We start from the raw sequence: 19,594 nt of genomic DNA, 5'->3' as shown, positions 1-19,594 counted from the left end.
ATGGAGGGGATCCCCAAGGAATCCATTTTGTAGCACTTGAAAGAGGGGAAGTGATCAGGAATACTCAGCATGGATTCACCGAGGGCAAGTCATGCCTGACCAATCTGATTAGCTTCTATGATGGGGTAACTCACTCTGTGGATATGGGAAAGTCAGTAGATGTGATACACCTTGACTTTAGCAAAGCTTTTGATGTGGTCTCCTACAATATTCCTGCCCGCAAGTTAAAGGAATATGGATTGGATAAACGGACTGTAAGGTGGATAGAAAGCTGGCGAGACTGCCAGGCCCAATGGGTAGTAATGTCTGGTTAGTGGTCAGTTTCAAGTGGAGTGCCCCAAGGGTCAGTTCTAGGGCCGGTTTTGTTCAACAACTTTATAAGTGACCTGGCTAAGGGGATGGATTGCACCGTGTCGAGGGGCACACCCCCTTGATAGTCAGGAAGTCCCTGGGACTGGGTTATCATACCCTCTTCCCATGCACACATGGCCCAAAAAGCCTAGTTCAAGGTCACAAACCCTTCTATTAGGGTATATACGGCTCAAGGGCCGGGTTCCAAACCTATTCCCCTGTATCAGGGTACATATGGCCTCACTGGCCTACTCCTGGAGTACAGTTCTCTTTAGCAGGGTATATACGACCCTCTGGCCTAGCCTCGAAGTATGGTTCCCTCTAGCAGGGTGAATACGGCTCTCCAAGCCTACTCCTGGCCTAGTACAGTTCCCTCCCTCTCCTCTGGGTCACTTGATGTAGAGACCTAGTCTGCAGGTAACCCTCCCCAAATGCCAGGGAGCTGGATTGGGTGGGGCAGAGGTAGGGGACCTGGGCCCTCCCACTCCACCGGGTCCCAGCCCAGGGACCTGCTGGCAGTGGGGGATTCTGCTGCCGAGCCCCCGAGGACAATCCCCCGCCCTGGGCGGCTTCCTTCTGTTCCCGGCGCACTGCCCTGCTCTCGGGGCTTCCCTCGGCAGGTCGGTCCCCTCCGGACGGCCTCCCTGGTCGGAGCTCCTTCCCCTCTGGCAGTCCGCCCTGACTGCGCGGCTGCCTGGGCTTTTATACACTGTCTCCCCTGCCAGCATGCCCAGCAGGGCTGAGGGGGAGGGACCCTTTCAGCCAGCTGGGCCTGGGCCACTCCTTGCTGTTTAGGGGGGGTAGGTACACCCCGTCACACACGCACAGCAAGTTTGAGGATGACACTTCGCTAGGGAGAGACGTAGATACACTGGACGGCAGGGACAGGGTCCAGAGTGACCGAGACAGAGTAGAGGACTGGGCCACAAGAAACCTGAGGAGATTCAACAAGGACAAGTGTAGAGTCCTGCCCTTGAGACAGAACAATCCCAAGTATTGTTACAGGCTGGGGACCGACTGGCTGAGCAGCAGCTTGGCAGAAAAGGACCTGGGGGTTACAGTGGATGAGAAACAGGATATGAGTCAACAGGGCCCCCTTGTAGCCAAGAAGGCTAATGGCATATTAGGTGCATTAGGAGAAGCATTGCCAGCAGAGCTAGAGGAGTGATTATTCCCCTTTATTTAACATTGGTGAGACCACATCTTGAGTACTGTGTCCAGTTCTGGGGCCCCCATTACAGAAATGTTGTGGATGCATTGGAAAGAATCCAGTGGGTTCACAAAAATGATGAGGGGGCGGGAGCACATAACCTACAAGGAGAGGCTGAGGGAGTTGGGTCTATTTAGTCTGCAGAAGAGAAGTGAGGGGGGATTTGAGAGCAGCCTTCAACCACCTGAGGGGGGTTCCAAAGAGGATGGAGAGAGGCTGTTCTCAGCGGTGGCAGGTGGCAGAACAAGGAGCAATGGGCTCACATTGGTGTAGGGGAGGGTTAGATTGGATATTAAGAAAAACTATTTCCGTAGGCGGGTGGGGAAGCGCTGGGCTGGGTTCCCTAGGGAGGGGGTGGAATCTCCGTCCCTAGAGGTGTTTAAGTCCCAGCTGGACAAAGCCTTCCTGGGATGGTTGATTTGTGGTTGGTCCTGTTCTGAGCAGGGGGTTGGACTCGATGACTCCTGAGGTGTCTTCCAGCTCTAATCCTCTGATTCTATATGTGCTGAACTCTGAGCAAATGTTTCATCCCATGGACCTCCTCCTTTCATAAGAAGACAGAATGGAGTAAAACTCGGTGAGAATGAAAATTGGTAAGCAGGATGAGCAGAGCAGAACGAGATGAGCAGGAAGTGTGAATGTGGGGGAATCGAGATGTAAGAATACCAGGGATTTGTCTGTGGTAGGTCTGGAATATGCAGTGTCTGAGAGGTCAAAAATAACGATCTGTGATCAGCACATTCAACTGGAGCCCCCAAACTGAACCCAAGGAAGAGGTGAGGCTGGTTGGAGCTTTTAAATAGGAAACTTCTTGCAGGCCTGCCTCGGCTCATTGCTGCTGCATTTTACTGTTGTGATCCAGTTAAGTTCTCGGCAGTCAGTGAAAGGTCCGTTTGGCGTACGGGATTTCCAGAGACCTCAGAGGCAGATTTATAGACAAACTGATTCCAATCAAATTTGGTTGGCTTTGAATTTTTGAGTCAAAGTTGGGGCCCTCTGAGGTACCCCTAGATTCTGCCATTGGCTCACTGCTGGATTTGCTATTCAGCCCTGGGTGGAAGCAGCTTTTAAAGCACCTTGTTCTGGGAATGACCCCCCACTAGGATAACTTGCATTAGCCCCGTGTCATCACCTGCAACAGTTGTACAAGGGGAGTGGTGGGTCCATGATCAGTGGATCCGGGATGAGCACACACAGGTTTGTCTTGCTGGTCCCCAACGCGGCGGGACAGATGTAAAAGGGAGTGTTGCCAGCCAGTGATTCCCTGCGTGGCACCTTGGGAGTGTCCGGGCCTCTGAAGTTGGTGAGAGAGAAGGAGGTAATAGACCCAGTTAAGCTGGCTCCTGAAAATGCCCGAGGGAGCCCCTGTCCTGAGCAGGAAGGCTTGTTCCTCCCAGAGCCAGCAAAGTTTTTTGGCACAAAGCCCCAAGAATGAATTGGGTGGAAGTTCTGAAAATGAAATGAATCTGTCAGCAAAGAGACTTTGCTTTTGTTGGCGCTAAACCAGAGTTTCCTCTGCTGACCCCTGCTGCCAGCCAGCAGGATGTTCTGCACCACTGGCTTAGGCGTCCAGGCTGGGAGAGATGGAAAGGGTTTGTGACCCACATGCTCAGTCTAGAAGCCGGGGGGCTGACCACCGCCAGTGACAACCTCTCAGTAACCCCACCTCCGAAACAAACCTGACTTCAACCCTAATGACCCCACTGTTAAACCCACATCGTCCCAGCCAGGTAAATGGGGCCTGACTCATTCTGTCTCATCCTCCGACTCACCAGTTGATGGCAGCACAGAGCTTCTTCCCCTACAGAAATGGGGCCTGGTGCCGCTCAGGCACCTGCTGCTCACCAGCAGGGCTGGACCTGAGACCTGCCTCCCTGGAGAGCAGGGCGGGAAACCAGGCTCACCGCCAGCAAAACGTCCCATTGCTTCAGTCACATTGGGCTGTATCCAGCCCGTGGGCCGCAGTCACATTGGGCCGCATCCAGCCCATGGGCCGCAGTCACATTGGGCCGTATCCAGCCCATGGGCCGCAGTCACATTGGGCCGTATCCAGCCCAAGTGCACGCAGGGGGATGGACAGTTTGATGGCACTGGGCGTGCGCCTGGAGGGATGGACAGTTTGATGGCGCTGGGTGTGCATGAGGAGGGATGGATAGATTCATGGCGCTGGGCGTGTGCGCAGAGGGATGGACAGGTTGATGGTGCTGGGCGTGCGCGAGGAGAGATGGACAGATTGATGGCACTGAGCGTGTGTGCAGAGGGATGGACAGGTTGATGGCACTGGGCATGCACGAGGAGGGATGGACAGATTGACGATACTGGGCGTGCACGAGGAGGGATGGATGGATTGATGGCGCTGAGCATGCGCGAGGAAGGATGGACAGATTGATGGCATTGGGTGTGTGCGAGGAGGGATGGACGGATTGATGGCACTGGGCGTGTGTGCGAGAAGGGATGGACAGGTTGATGGTGCTGGGCGTGTGCGAGGACGGCTGGACGGATTGATGGCACTGAGCGTGTGTGCAGAGGGATGGACACGTTGATGGCGCTGGGCATGCACGAGGAGGGATGGACAGATTGATGGCATTGGGTGTGTGCGAGGAGGGATGGACGGATTGATGGCACTGGGCGTGTGCGAGGAGGGATGGACGTATTGATGGCGCTGGGCGTGTGCGAGGAGGGATGGACGGATTGATGGCACTGGGCGTGTGCGAGGAGGGATGGACGGATTGATGGCACTGGGCGTGCGCGAGGAGGGATGGATGTATTGATGGCGCTGGGCGAGTGCAAGGAGGGATGGACAGATTGATGGCTCTGGGCATGTGCAAGGAGGGATGGACAGGTTGATGGTGCTGGGTGTGTGCGAAGAGGGATGGACAGATTGATGGCTCTGGGCGTGTGCGAGGAGGGATGGACAGATTGATGGCTCTGGGCATGTGCAAGGAGGGATGGACAGGTTGATGGTGCTGGGTGTGTGCGAAGAGGGATGGACGGATTGATGGTGCTGGGCATGTGCGTGGAGGGATGGACAGATTGATGGCGCTGGGCGTGCGTGAGGAGGGATGGACAGATTGCTGGCATTGGGCGTGTGCAAGGAGGGATGGACAGATTGATGGCGCTGGACATGCGCGAGGAGGGATGGACAGATTGATGGCGCTGGGCGTGCGCGAGGAGGGATGGACGGATTGATGGCACTGGGTGTGTGCGAGGAGGGATGGACGGATTGATGACACTGGGCGTGCGCGAGGAGGAATGGATGTATTGATGGCACTGGGCGTGTGCAAGGAGGGATGGACGGATTGATGGCTCTGGGCGTGCGCGAGGAGGGATGGACGGATTGATGGCGCTGGGCGTGCGTGAAGAGGGATGGACGGATTGATGGTGCTGGGCATGTGCATGGAGGGATGGACAGATTGATGGCACTGGGCGTGTGCACAGAGGGATGGACAGATTGATGGCGCTGGGCGTGTGCGCAGAGGGATGGACAGATTGATGGCGCTGGACGTGCGCGAGGAGGGATGGACAGATTGATGGCGCTGGGCGTGCGCGCAGACGGATGGACAGATTGATGGCGCTGGGCGTGCGCGCAGAGGGATGGACAGATTGATGGCGCTGGGCGTGCACGAGGAGGGATGGACAGATTGCTGGTGCTGGGCGTGCACGAGGAGGGATGGACAGATTGCTGGTGCTGGGCGTGCACGAGGAGGGATGGATGTATTGATGGCGCTGGGCGAGTGCAAGGAGGGATGGACAGATTGATGGCACTGGGCGTGCACGAGGAGGGATGGATGTATTGATGGCACTGGGCGTGTGCAAGGAGGGATGGACAGATTGATGGCGCTGGGCGTGCATGAGGAGGAATGGACAGATTGATGGCTCTGGGCGTGTGCAAGGAGGGATGGACAGATTGATGGCTCTGGGCGTGTGCGAGGAGGGATGGACAGATTGATGGCGCTGGGCGTGCGTGAGGAGGGATGGACAGATTGCTGGCATTGGGCGTGTGCAAGGAGAGATGGACAGATTGATGGCGCTGGACATGCGCGAGGAGGGATGGACAGATTGATGGCGCTGGGCGTGCGCGAGGAGGGATGGACGGATTGATGGCACTGGGGGTGTGCGAGGAGGGATAGACGGATTGATGACACTGGGCGTGTGCGAGGAGGAATGGATGTATTGATGGCACTGGGCGTGTGCAAGGAGGAATGGACGGATTGATGGCTCTGGGTGTACGCGAGGAGGGATGGACGGATTGATGGCGCTGGGCATGTGCGCAGAGGGATGGACAGATTGATGGCGCTGGACGTGCGCGAGGAGGGATGGACAGATTGATGGCGCTGGGCGTGCGCGCAGACGGATGGACAGATTGATGGCGCTGGGCGTGCGCGCAGACGGATGGACAGATTGATGGCGCTGGGCGTGCGCGCAGACGGATGGACAGATTGATTGCGCTGGGCGTGCACAAGGAGGGACGGACAGATTGCTGGTGCTGGGCGTGCACGAGGAGGGATGGACAGATTGCTGGTGCTGGGCGTGCACGAGGAGGGATGGACGGATTGATGGCGCTGGGCATGCACGATGAGGGATGGACAGATTGCTGGTGCTGGGCGTGCACGAGGAGGGATGGGTACATACTTATTTCATGACACACTTTCTTTCATTGTAAGAGTTTTTGTTGGTTCCATAAGGGTTTCCCATGGGGAGTACAGCAATGCTCTCTTGCATGTGGAGCGATTTGTGAAGGGAAGATTGAAGCCGCTTGTGGGATTGTTTTCCACATTTAGGAGCTCACCCTTCGTACATAGCATCAACAATGTTTCATTGATATCTGTTTGTCTCTAGAGATGAGCTTTGTTGAGCCAGAGTTGAAAAAGCCCAGCCTGCCCTTTGCAGATTCACACTGCATCCCCGAAATGTGAGGTCACGTTTTTCCAAGGAATCCAATTACATGTGCATTTGAGTTGCAGGCACAGATCATGCCACTTGTGCATAATTACTTTGATTTGTGCTTGTAAGTCATTTCTGCAGATGGTGGTTGGACTTTACGAGAAATCAGAGCCCTGGAAAATCTCAGCATCACCGAGCAAGGGCAGGACCCATTTTGATCCCAGTTTAATATAACACAGTGTTCCGAGAGGTTCACTCGATTCCACACAAGCGGTGGGAGCATTTTCTTTCCTGCAGTGATATTTTGCTTGATGTTATTAAAAGCCCAGAACAGCTGCTTGGAGCTAAGAAACCTTTTAGAGGGACAAACAAGCATCAGCAGGCAAAGCAAGTCAGGACGAAGTCGCGGCGAGCAGCTGGGGCAGTTGGACTGATTGGAATATCACCTTCCAAAGTGTTCTCGGAGGTATAGTTGAGGAATGCTTTTTCCCAGAGAGGCCCTCTGCCTCTGTATAGACTTTCAGCGGGCGTCAGATGCCAATCAAATGGAACGGGACATGGATGGCACCATGGGGGGCAGAGGAACTCAATAAGGTTCTGCAGACACTGGTGTGTCCCCTACGGAGTGAGACTGGGAATGAGATTCTTGCCAGAAGACTTGTAAGAAACCCTAACCCTAACCCCAACCCCTAACCCTAACCCCTAACCCCAACCCCAACCCTAACCCCAACCCCTAACCCCAACCCCAACCCCTAACCCCAACCCCAACCCTAACCCCTAACCCCAACCCTAACCCCAACCCCAACCCCAACCCCTAACCCTAACCCCTAACCCCTAACCCCAACCCCAACCCCAACCCCAACCCTAACCCCAACCCCCCCTCTAGCTCAGTCTGCGGGCTGCCGGGTGGCTGTGCTCAGTCCCTGTTGAATGCCCACGGGGAATACAATCAGTGTGAAGGTGACAGTATTGCAAGGCCATTGCCACGGTGTTGGACATGGGCTGGCTTGTGCCGAACTGGGACGTGGCCTTTCCCTCAAGCGGCGACTCAGCGGGATGGGAGGGACACGCAGACACGGCCCAGGTCTGGCCGGCTGCACCCGGCACCGCTCGGCATGCGCTCACTAACCCCGCCCTCTGAGTTGCTTCCCCTGCCCTTCCTCGGGTGGTCGATGCACCGGGTGCCCCCGGGTATCGGGATCAATGCCTCACTACCGGGTGCTGCGTGGGGGCTGGATACCTGGCCTCCCTCGCAGGCCACTTAGCCGCGTGCCTGCTCTGTGGCCCAGGACAGACTGCAGCAGGGAGGGACCGCAATGGGTTAGCAGAGAGAAGAGGGAGACCGTGGAGGGGGAGGGGGAGATGGGAAAGGGGTGGGGCTGAGCAGGGGCGGGGCCACAGGCTGGGGAGCTCGCCTCCCCAAGCAGTCACTTCACCCACCACCCCGAAAATGCGAACGTGCGCTCTAAGGAGCCTCAGCACAGCACGCGCATCTCGAAATCAGCCCCGCAATGTGTGTTCCGCGCACTTCCGAAACGAAGCGCTATTTCGACAGACCCCCAGCCTGCAAGAAACGAGGGTCGCAGGGACGCCGGAATAGCGCACCTGCGAGTTCGAAAGAAGGGTGCGTTTAAAGCCGTGGAATGGCTATTTTGGGGTACTGGAGGCATCCCAGAATAGCTCCCCTGTGTAGACGTAGCCCGAATGTTCAGGAAGCAGCAGGCAAATACGCCCTTCGCGGCGTTCTCAGGAACAGCAGCAGCAGCTCTCCTGATGTGCAGGGCAGACTTGTGCTTGTGGGGACCAACTCAGGTGCGTGGCTGGGCTGGCGGTGCCAAGGGCTCCCTGCCTTCTGCCTCAGCCAGGGCGGGAGTTTGCCAGGAGCCTGGGCTGAGCTGGTGCCCAGCGCGGGCCTGACTTTCAGAGGCGCTAAGCACTTGCCACTCCGGGTTAGTCAGTGCTAGGTACAGGTGCTCTGCTCCCCCGCCCGGTAGGTCACTGCTTCTGCTGGGCCCTGCCCCCCCACTCCGGCCCTGCCAGGCTCTGGGCACAGGAGAGGCCAGGCTGCTGGTCCCCCAGCTCAGACCCCGCATTCTGTTTCAGGAGGCTCCCAAAGGCCTTGGACCATGGAGACCATTGCCAGAGAGCGGCCCCCACGTTCCCACAGCCCAGAAGCTGGGGCTGGAGCACTGGGCGGGCAGGGGGTCTGTACAGGCGGCTGCTCAGGCCCGTCTCTAGGACCTCAGGTGGGCTGAGGCTGGAGACCTTGCCCTGGGCTGAGGCAAGGAACACCTCACTGGAGAACTGTGGGGTGGGTGGGGCGGAGGGGAGGGGAGGCATACTGGAGTGGGGAGAAACACAAGGATTGAGGGGGGACCCGGCCAGCTGGAAGCAAACAGGGAAAACTCAAGTGGGAGCAAAGGTGGGAGAAATCTTTGAGGGGGGGGTGAATTTCTGCAGACACAGTCATTCATATTCACTGGATATGTAAATTAGGGAAGATGCTCTGTACTCCGGAAGCTGCCTTGCAGCCTTACCGGCTGTGGTGGCGCGTCGGGGTCCCTCGCCTCCTGCATCCCCGTAGTGGCACGGACAGACTCCCCCAGCCAGTAGAACAGAGGGAGTTTATTGCTCCTCCAGGATACAGCCCAGCACAGATGTCATCTGGTTCCAGGGCCGGCCTAGGATGCCTCAGCCCCCCTTGAGATGGGGGGTGGCTGGGCCCCTAAATCCCAGCCCCTTGCTTAGGCTGTCTCCTCCATGATACCAGCCAGAAACTAAAACCGTCCCTTCCAGCCCTGCCCCCCAGCCAGGGGCTGGCCTCCCCTCCTTCCTTTGTTCCTCTCCCTGGGGGGTAACTGGTAGAACAGGTCACCTCCCTGTCCCATCAGCTACTCTGCTGGGCCGTGGTACAGGCAGCAGCCAGTGGGGGTCACCCACAGCCCCAGCCTAGCAACCAGCAAGGTACCAACACTATGTCACACCGGTGCCTCTCAGACACCCCCCTTCATGGAAGGGATCCTAAAGGAATCCATTTTGAGACACTTGAATGAGAGGAAAGTGATCAGGAATAGTCAGCATGGATTCACAAAGGGCAAGTCGTGCTTGACCAATCTGATTAGCTTCTATGATGAGGTAACTGGCTCAGTGGACATGGGAAAGTCAGTGGATGTTATATACCTTGACCTTAGCAAGGCTTTTGATACGGTCTCCCACAATATTCTTGCCAGCAAGTTAAGGGAATGCGGATTGGATAAATGGACGGTAAGATGGATAGAAAGATGGCTAGAAGGCCGGGCCCAGCGGGTAGTGATCAATGGCTCGATGTCAGGATGGCGGTCGGTTTCTAGTGGAGTGCCCCAAGGTTCGGTTCTAGGACCGGTTTTGTTCAATATCTTTATTAATGACCTGGATGAGGGGATAGATTGCACCCTCAGCAAGTTTGCAGATGACACTAAGCTAGGGGGAGAGGTAGATACGCTTAAGGGCAGAGATAGGGTCCAGAGTGACTTAGACAAATTGGAGGATTGGGCCACTAGAAATCTCATGAGATTCAACAAAGACAAGTGTAGAGTCCTGCACTTGGGACGGAAGAATCCCAAGCATAGTTACAGGCTGGGGACCAACCAGTTAAGTAGTAGTTCTGCAGAAAAGGACCTGGGGGTTACAGTGGATGAGAAGCTAGATATGAGTCAACAGTGAGCCCTTGTAGCCAAGAAGGCTAATGGCATATTAGGATGCATTAAGAGGAGCATTGCCAGCAGATCCAGAGATGTCATCATTCCCCTTTATTCGGCTTTGGTGAGGCCACATCTGGAGTACTGTGTCCAGTTCTGGGCCCCCCACTACAAAAAGGATGCGGACGCATTGGAGAGGGTCCAGCGGAGGGCAACCAAAATGATTAGGGGTCTGGAGCATATGACCTACGAGGAGAGGCTGAGGGACTTGGGTCTGTTTAGTCTGCAGAAGCGAAGAGTAAGGGGGGACTTGATAGCAGCCTTCAACTTCCTGAAGGGAGGTTCCAAAGAGGATGGAGAGAGGCTGTTCTCAGTAGTGACAGATGGCAGAACAAGGAGCAATGGTCTCAAGTTGTGGTGGGAGAGGTCCAGATTGGATATTAGGAAAAACTATTTTACTAGGAGGGTAGTGAAGCATTGGAATGGGTTACCTAGGGAAGTAGTGGAGTCTCCATCCCTAGAGGTGTTTAAGTCTCGGCTTGACAAAGCCCTGGCCGGGTTGATTTAGATGGGATTGGTCCTGCCTAGAGCGGAGGGCTGGACTTGACGACCTTCTGAGGTCTCTTCCAGTTCTATGATTCTATGATAAGGGGATGGTTGGATGAAATAACATGATCTTGGTAACTAATTGACCATTCATTATCAGTTGGAAATAGGTCAATGGAGGGATGATAGGAGTTGCTATAGGGAACTTTCTGGGTGTCTGGCTGGTGAGTCTTGCCCACATGCTCAGGGTTTAGCTGATCGCCATATTTGGGGTCAGGAAGGAATTTTCCTCCAGGGTAGATTGGCAGAGGCCCTGGAGGTTTTTCGCCTTCCTCTGTAGCATTGGGCACAGATCACAGCTGAAGGACTCTCTGCATGTTGGGGCCTTCAAAGTATTTGAAGGCTTCAATATCTGAGACATAGGTGAGAGGATTATTCTAAGAGGGGTGGGCGAGATTCTGTGGCCTGCGCTGTGCAGGGGGTCAGACTAGATGATCATAATGGTCCCTTCTGACCTTAAAGTCTATGAGTCTATGAGACTAGGGAAGAATTGCAGCCCCCGGCGCACCCTGGGAAGGGGGAGCTGACCATCAGCCGCCAGTGTCCAGGGCAGGGACGCGAAGCGCTGACGAGCTGCTCTCACCACGGCCTACCCGGAAGCTCCCTGCTTGTTCTGCTGCTGCCTTTCCACACACAGGCTCCTCACCGCAATCCTGGGCCACTTCCCGTTACCCCTGGAGAACCCCCCTCCATCCCCGTTGCCTGTTGTGCGTGTAGAAGTGCACACCAGTCTTGTGTGCGATCCCCGGGGCACCTGGCTGCCGCTGTCATCGCCGGGCCACGAGGTCAGGGCACGATGGTGAGTTGGCCGTAAAAAAGTCTTGCGGGAGGGACTCTCGAATGCTGGCCCGTTGCTCCTGACGCTCTCCCCAGACAAAGGTGGTCCTGGGCGGGCAGCTGCTGTCCCTGGGTTGCCTGGCTGCTCCCAGCTCTCCAGAAGCCCTGTGCCGGCCCAGAGACTGTTGTTTCGCTCTGTGAGCTGCCACGGAGATCGTTACATTTGACTGACGGGAGAAATCGAAGCCATTTCTCAGGTCCATGGGAACACAGAGCGTTTGTGCACTGAACACGCCCTCGGATGGGCGGGGCTATTGACATCCCTTCCCGCTGCTCGCTGGAGTGTTTCACATTGCCCGGAGAGAAGACTCCAGCAGAAATGGGATGCACCAGGAACGGGAGCTTCTTTATTCCCCGAACTGCCGCCCCCAACATCCTGCCTTTCTAAGCCGTGTGTGAGAAGGATGTTTTCACTGAGCGGTGTGGATCCAGCTTCTCGTCCCCAGGGTTACAGTGTCTGTAGGGAGTCCTACCGATGGGGGGGTTGTAATTCCAACTGTCTGTAGCCCCCAAGTGCTGCTCCTGTGTGCATGCAGGTCCCCGTCCCCGACCCCGTCTCCTGCCCAAGATGTGACCCTTCTTTAGGGACACGTGTCGGAAAGGCAGAGAGCAGAATTTTAGTTCAGCTCTAATAATTCCGGTTTCCCAGAAATTAAGCTGTAATTGCTATTCATAACCAGGTTCGTTCCGTCTGCAATTTACTTGGGATGCAGTTGCAAAGCAACGTTCTGTGTCTGAGCGGAGTGCCCTGGTTGTGTGATGAGCGAAACCACCGCTCCCTGCATCTCCTGGGTCCTGCACCTTAGGGGAGGAGAGTCACTCTCCTCCATGCTCGTGCGCCATCTACTGAAGGGTGACAGTGCTGTAAAAAGGGTTAACCCCCTCGACCTCTCCAGTGTGTGTGTCTGAGAGAGAGAGAGAGGCGGGGGCAGGGAGCGCGAGCGAGAGCCAGACATGGTCCAAAGCAGCATTGTTAGATGTTACGTGACATGAACAATTTGCACCTTGAAGACTCAGCAATGCAGTGTGCAAAGGGCCGTGCTCCCTGTGCGTGGCAGCTTTGAGTTGGAAGAAGAACTTGCAGTGGGATTTAATACCAATCCCCGGCTGTTCTCGGGTGCAGGCTCCGGGCGGCTTTACAAGAGAGGGATTCCCTTGCCAAGATGGGGACCTGAGGCACAGAGAGGCAACCTGACTTGCTCCAGATCACCCAGCTGCAGTCAGGAGTAGAACCAGTGTCTTCCTGAGTCCTGCCGGCCCGCTGGGATGCTCTGCCCACCCCCGGGTGCAGGAGGATGCCCAAGGGGGCGGTTTCTGCCCGGAGTGCCAGCCGTCCAGATTTTGGCTGGTATCCCAATGGCCAGGAACTCTTGCAAATGTTCCTTAATGAACTTCAGAGAAAACAAAGCAATGCCCATATGGACACGGGCAAGCCGCTGGGACTCCGTTATTCAAGTGTGTTGGCTTTTTGCAGACTCAGTAATAAAAACCATGTACAACTGTAATTGGGTGCTCCTGACCTCTGCTGCCCCCCCATCCCTCTGGCCCCTGCTGCCTCCCCAGGCCCCCTCCCCCAGCCTTCCGGATCCCCCCATCAGCCCCAGGGGTCCCCCTGCTCCTTGCCTTTTGACTACAGAACCTGGCACAGTTGGCCCTGCTGGAGCCCACCCCAAGTCCTGAGGAAGGAAGGGTGGAGGGGCTGAAGCCTGACCCTGGAGTCCCAGAGCTGAAGATGAGTGTGTGTGTGGGGGGGATTCTGAAACCTGCCCCTCAAGCCCTGGCCACTCAGGGAGGGGCTGCTGCTTTGCCCCCTCCTGCATCTCTGCCCCAGGGTCTGTTGTGGCTGCAGGAATGCCCCCCCCCCCGGTGGCCACATTTGAGAGACGCTGAGCCATAGCTGCTAGCAGAAGATGTGAGCAGTGAAAGAAAAGGACAGACCCCAGAGAAGCCGGGGAAGAGGGGGAGGGAGAGAGGGAGACAGGGAAGGAGAAAGAGAGAGGGAGGGCGGGAGAGAGAAGAGGGAGAACTGGGATGGAGAGAGGGAGAAGGGAGGGAAGGAGAGGAGGGAGAGGAGGGCCTGGTGTGGGTGGGGGGACCGGCTGGGAGTCCCAGCTGGGAGGCGGGGCCTCAATTACTGCTGGAAGCCCTCAGTCGGTTGAGTGTGAGGAGGAAGGGAAGCCTCCTCGCTCGTGTGTCACTGGGAGCCGTGGAACAGGCAGCAAGTGCCCGGGTCAGTCCCGCTCCCCGCCGGCCAATTTGCTCACCCCCCTTCCCGGCTGGCCGGTTCTCCCCCACTTCCCCTCCTGATCTTCCCTGGACAGCCCCCTGCACTCCCCCCAGCTCTGCTTCTGTGACGGCGCGTTGGGGGTCCCCCGTCTCCTGCACCCCGAAATGGCACGAACAGACTCCACCAGCCAGTGGAATTGAGGGTGGTTTATTGCTCCTCCAGGATACAGCACAGCACAGATGTAATCTGGTTACAGGAACTGGGGGCTAAGAGGCCTCAGTGCCCCCCTTGAGATAGGGGAATCCCAGCCCCCTCCCCAGTTCCTTCTCCCCTGCTTTCCAGCCAGGAACTAACTCACTCTCCTCCAGCCCTGCCCCCAGCCAGGGCAGCATCCACCTTCCTTTGTTCCTCTCCATGGGGGTTAGTGGTCAGACAGGTTGAGAGATCCCTTTGCATAATGACTCATCCTGTTTTGCTGGGCCGTGGTACCCACGGCAGCAAGTGGGGGTTACCCCAGAGCCAGCAGCATAGAAACCAGCCAGGTACCCCCACTACGTCACAGCTTCCCGCCGGCCCATTCCTCTTCCTGATCTCCCCTGGCCAGCGCTGCTGCACCCCCTCGCCAGCTCTGCTTCCCGACCCCCCTTCCTCCCGCCCCCCCTCTTCCCAGCCAGCCTCACGGCCCCGACCCCCCCCAGCTGTGCTTCCCACCCCCTCTTCCTCCCAGCCAGCCCCGCCTCCCTCCCAGCTGCTCCCCCGCCCCACCCACGATCAAATGTGTCTGGTTTTTTGGGGGGGAGGGGTCTACCTGGTAACCCTAATGCAGATTAGGCAGGTCAACATTGCAAATGAGGCAGGGATTTAAATATCCCGTGCCTAATTTGCATGAAAATGGTCGCCTCATTTTGCCGACTCAGCACTTTGTCGGCAAAAAGCAGCAGTCTAGAGGGGGATCTGTCGAGAGAGAACGCCTTTTTCGACAGATCCCTTATGCCTCCTGCAAGGAGTTTACAGGATCTGTGGAAAAAGGCGTTCTTTAGTCATTAGATCCCCCTCTAGACTGCTGCTTTTTCCCGACAAAGTGCTGAGTCGGCAAAACGTGGCGGCCATTTTTATGCAAATTAGGCACGGGATATTTAAATCCCTGCCTCATTTGCAATGTCGACCTGCCTAATCTGCATCCCTCTGCCAACAGAGGGATGCAGTCTAGACATTCCCTGTCTGTGCAGATTCTGGTTTGTTACCAGGGGAAACTGGATTTAACTCCTGCGTCGTACCCACGAGGCGATGGCAAGGGTCAGAGAACAAACTAGCAAACCATCTTCTAATCTGCCAGGCAGTCTGTGCCATTTCACGTGCTTTCGCTGCTTGATCTCTGACCCGGTTTCCCAAAGGCGATGATAAATCAGCCACCCGTTGTATGTAATAGCACCTGTGGGCATTTCTCTGCTCTCCCCGTAGACATGGGGAAGATCTGCCTGTCGCTCTGAGCGTGCCAGTGCCAATGCAGACAAAAAAGAGAACTGTTGCCCCCCTCAGCCCTGCTCCCTCCCGGCCCGGCCACAGTCTCACTTGGGCCTCTGCTCGCGAAGAGGAGCGGGAGGATCAATGGCAGGGGAGAGGCAGGTGCTGATTTTGGCTGGTGTCGGAGCGACAGGTGGCTCCAGGAAGGCTCAGGCAGGCTCTCTTGGCCTTAAATAGGCAGCAAATGTCGGGGGTGGGTGGGGGATCGGGTCTATTCCTGCCGTTTCTGGGCAGGGGCCGGGGGCCCCCTCGTCCAGTGGTGCATCTTTGGCTCAGCTAGAACAAAGCTGAACAGCAGGTTCTCCTGCCAGACCTCCAGGGGGGCCAGGGAAACCAGGCTAGAGAGCAGGGAGAGACACGCGCAGATTCTAATTTGGAGGCCACGGTGACTTCAGCTGCTGTAGCACTTCCCAGGAGACCCTTACTGTGACGGGAGGGGACCTCCCTTGCTGGAGACAATCCACCTCCCAGACGGGCAGGAGCTAGGTTGCACTGACCCAACACTGCCTACGCCGGGGTGAGGCCAGGGTGGAATTGTCACCCCCAGGAGGGATGTGGCTGCACCAGCACATTCAGTGAGACAAGCCGGAGACTCAGCGTATTTGAGAGCAGAAGCCCGTATGGTCGTGAGCCGTGGCGAGCGTGCGGTTCCCCCAGCCTCCGTGGCCCCGGAGCTGCTCCTCCCCCGAGTCCCAGCCCGGCTCCTCCGTGGGGAAGGTCCACGTAGCTCTGCTCCTGCTCGCATGTCCGGCCTTGCGCTGCTGACTCGCGGAAGAGGGACGAGCCCGTTTCCCTCGAGTCTGGGGGCTTGAGTGCAGGGTTTGGGGTTTTGAACCTCTCCGATCGGTAACTCCTAGGCCCCCGTCAACCCCGGCAGCTTCCTTCCTCTGCAGCTGGCACGCGACGCGCGTTGTGCTTGGACCCCTTTGCGCTGAGCTCTCAGGTCTCCTGGCAGCAGGAGGCCGCGGCTAGTGCAGATTCCCAGTGTAATGGCGATGCAGAGTAATGCCACGCTTGTTCTCCTTTGCCTTGGCAGGTCACTATGGGAAGGATCTCTATCGAAGCGGAGGGCCAGATCTCCATAACTTCATCTCCTCCGGCTTTGTCACGTTAGGAAGAGGACACGTCAAGGGTACAGTGGAAACAATTTTTTGCTAAATAAAAAGATTGTATTAAACAAACAGCTCTAACTCACAAGCTGGGTTCCCAGTGCTGGGAGCTAGCAGTCCTGGACTGGAGCCGGTCGGCTGAGTCTGGCCCCTCTTGTGGCAGGTTAAATATTACGCCACCGGCAGCGTCTCACGGGAGCGGGGGCAGGGTTAGCGTGTCCAGACGCCACTCGGAGTTTGCATCCGACACCTCGTGCTGCGTCGCGCTCTCTGGGTGAGTGGGTGTGAACTGCCCCTCTTGCTGCTGCCTGTATGGGGGGACAGAGCGGTCTGTCACGCCGCCACGGGGGCAGGCAGTGCCTCTCCATAGCGGGGATGTGTGTGGATCCCAGTGACGCCCAGGCTTTGTGCTTTTGCTTTCTTTGTGGGGAGGGGGGTGGTTGGTAATACAACGATTTTATAAAATGATTTCTTACAGGTCCACGTACATATTTTCTGTGTGTTCACATGCTCTGTGATATCCTGTACTAACACCACACCACCTCGGTAAACGTGTTGTGAGCTGTGTATGTTCTGTGTCTATGTACTGTGTATACAATCGATGTTGAAAGCTAGCTGTAGCTCTATAGATAAGCAAACATATAACCCTCCTCAGGAGTTATGGTGATAACAAAGCTGCAGGAGCTGGTGTTGAATAACCTGTCACCAGCGCCCCAAGCTGAATTTTCCTTTTCTAACATTGTTGCATTCATGGGGGTTTCTGTAGTGGATGGTGCGAATGTCTGTTGGAACCACGTTTCTGTTCCCCTTCCACCTTTGAACAAAGTCACGTTGGTACGTGGACCGTGGCTCATCTCGCTCGCAAGGCGAGGCTGCCTCACCTCAGTACCGCTCTGACTTTGTTCCTTGCTGACTTACGAGACTGTTGTATATTTCTATCGACACAATGTCTGTGGCGACGCTTATCCAGAGCCAATGTACTATGTGTGGAGCCGTGTCCATGTGCCCGCCTGGGTGAACCCGCCTCCCTGCCGTTTCCGGGATGACCACCATGAAAAGAGTTTTATTTTTCGTACCTTTGCTTTACGTGTTAAGGTTCTCCATGCGTGTCACCCACAGCGGCGCCAGCCCTGTGGGAGTGTCAGAGACAACCAAATATCTGTACTGTGTCTGTGTATGTCTGTGTGTATCTCAATAAAGTTCCCCGCGGGCGAGGCAGCACCCAGTGCGATGCACTTCTACCCTGGGGGGAGCGCTGGCCAGAGGAAGCCGAAGGACATGGGGTGGAGGACTATAAGGGGGCATGGAAGGGCATGTGGCTGGTGGGACAGCTGAGGCAGAATTGGGGGTTGATGTTTCGTATCGAGCAGGGCCTACGCTCACACTGAGCCCGGTGGGAAGCGGGTGTCGGCGGAGATGAGGGACGTGGGAAGTGCAGAGCACGGAAAGGTGTGTCCACCGCACATGGGACTAACTGCTGGGCTCCCCCGGAGGGGAGGCTGTCAACATGCTCCTCAGTTTGTTGTACAATATTGTGCAGTTACTTCTGTGTAAAATAAAATGTACCTGCCTTCTCACCCGACGCGGCTCAGGGGCTCTGTTCTTCCTTCGACGTGCAGATGGACGATGTCTGCACATCTGCCATCGGCTCGCCAGGGAGTTCCACGCCAGACATTCCCCATCCACAGGCAGTGGGAGAATAGACGATAGCTGTGGAAACTGCACTGGCAGCCACGAAGGCAGGAAAGTTCCTCTCAAAGTGGGCAAGTGGCTTTTGTGGCTTTGCGAAAATAGCCTGCCTTGGTTGTGCCCGGACTCAGTCGTCTGAGCGCTCAGTCCCCGTTTGCCTCGGCCTTTGGGATTCATTTTAAACTGCCTACAAGTTTCTGCCACATTTCAGTGTGTTTCACTTTTCAGAGAAACCGTTGAAGCTCGCACAGCACTGACGTGTCTGAAAAGTGCCTGCACTGATCGAACTGCCAGATTTGCACGTGCCCCGCAATAAGCGAGTGCGTCAGCATGTGTGTGGGGTATCTGTCGGCCGCCATAGGCGTCTGCGTGTGCTCTGAATACAGGATGGTTTGGATGCAACAGGTAGGTGGTACTTCTGCTCAGGTCACTCAGGAGCGACTGAAAACCCTCCCGGGCGTATGTGCTGCACGCCTGCTTGAGAATTCCTCAGTGGCTTCAGAAATCAGAACCATTGTAGGCAAAAGGGTCTGGTCCCAGCGGGGTGCAGTAGCTTTGGGAGATTGGCTTCCGAATGGCAAGTGTCTGAGACAGTTCTTTGTCAAAATACAGCACCGGGCCTGGCTTCCTCCTGGGTGATTTCCAGCGAGTGAGCTGAGTGTACGACCTCACCCACTGACCCCGAGAGCTGGGCCCGCCCCGTTTATGATGGTATCATGACAGTAGCTTCTGTCTCTGGTTGGAACAGAGCCTCCGAACGTGCCTCTCAATGCTTCTGTGCGCTAGGAGACACCTTTTCTTTGGTTTCCCAGTTGTGTCCCAGGTTCCGGCAGCGCTCTAAGTGCTGAATAATATTCTAGAGTTTGGCTGTTTTGGGGAGGAGATGGGGACGGGAGACGTGGCAAAACACCATGGATCTCACACCAGTGAATTCAAGTGCCTGACATTCCCAGGTCCCTGGGAGATGTGGTGTATGATTTGTGTATGACACCCTGCTGGGAGGTGCATCACTGCCTGACACTAACGTCTATAGATCCCGGCACAGTGTGTTCTCCAGACCAGGGGAAAGGCTGGCCAAGAGCACAGGACCAGGGACACACTCCAAGTTTTCAGACCCTACACAGCGTAGCTGGTGAGGTGGAGTCTCCTCTCTGATCTCCCTCCTCAGTCGTTCAGAAACAAAGAACGGATCCCTGAGCACTAAGCCTGCCACCGCCACCATGTCCTAGCAATGCTCGTGTGCTTGCCTTTTCTGTCGTCTTTGGAGCTCTGTGACTGCTTGCACCTGAGGACATCCCAATTCCCAAGACCGATTCTGCTCACTCTGCCCTGCTGAGGTGCAGTTTGAAAGTGTGTGTGGAACAGTCGTGCAAACCACAGGTAGGACTTTGAGAGCGGCCCCCCTGCAAACCTGGCACGAGGGCTTCCAGTCACTGATTCTCAGTGACACCAATCCGTTTGTTATTTCTGATTCCCTGGG

General features: G+C 56.2%; 1 protein-coding gene across 4 annotated transcripts in view; it reads left to right on the top strand.

The window, feature by feature from the left end:
• The window catches only part of SHISA6 (shisa family member 6), a 203,084-nt gene that overhangs the window by 42,964 nt on the left and 140,526 nt on the right, over positions 1–19,594 (top strand). For all 4 annotated transcript variants that reach the window (XM_075903459.1, XM_075903458.1, XM_075903457.1 and 1 more), the window contains exon 4: positions 16,353–16,448. In XM_075903459.1, coding sequence (XP_075759574.1) covers positions 16,353–16,448 — 96 coding nt within the window. The remainder of the gene's footprint in view (positions 1–16,352; positions 16,449–19,594) is intronic.

Source organism: Pelodiscus sinensis, chromosome 20, assembly GCF_049634645.1.
Source record: "Pelodiscus sinensis isolate JC-2024 chromosome 20, ASM4963464v1, whole genome shotgun sequence".
In the NCBI taxonomy this organism is placed as follows: Eukaryota; Metazoa; Chordata; order Testudines; family Trionychidae; genus Pelodiscus; species Pelodiscus sinensis.
The sequence above is the reverse complement of the archived record's forward strand: the minus strand, read 5'-3'. Positions and strand labels throughout refer to the sequence as shown.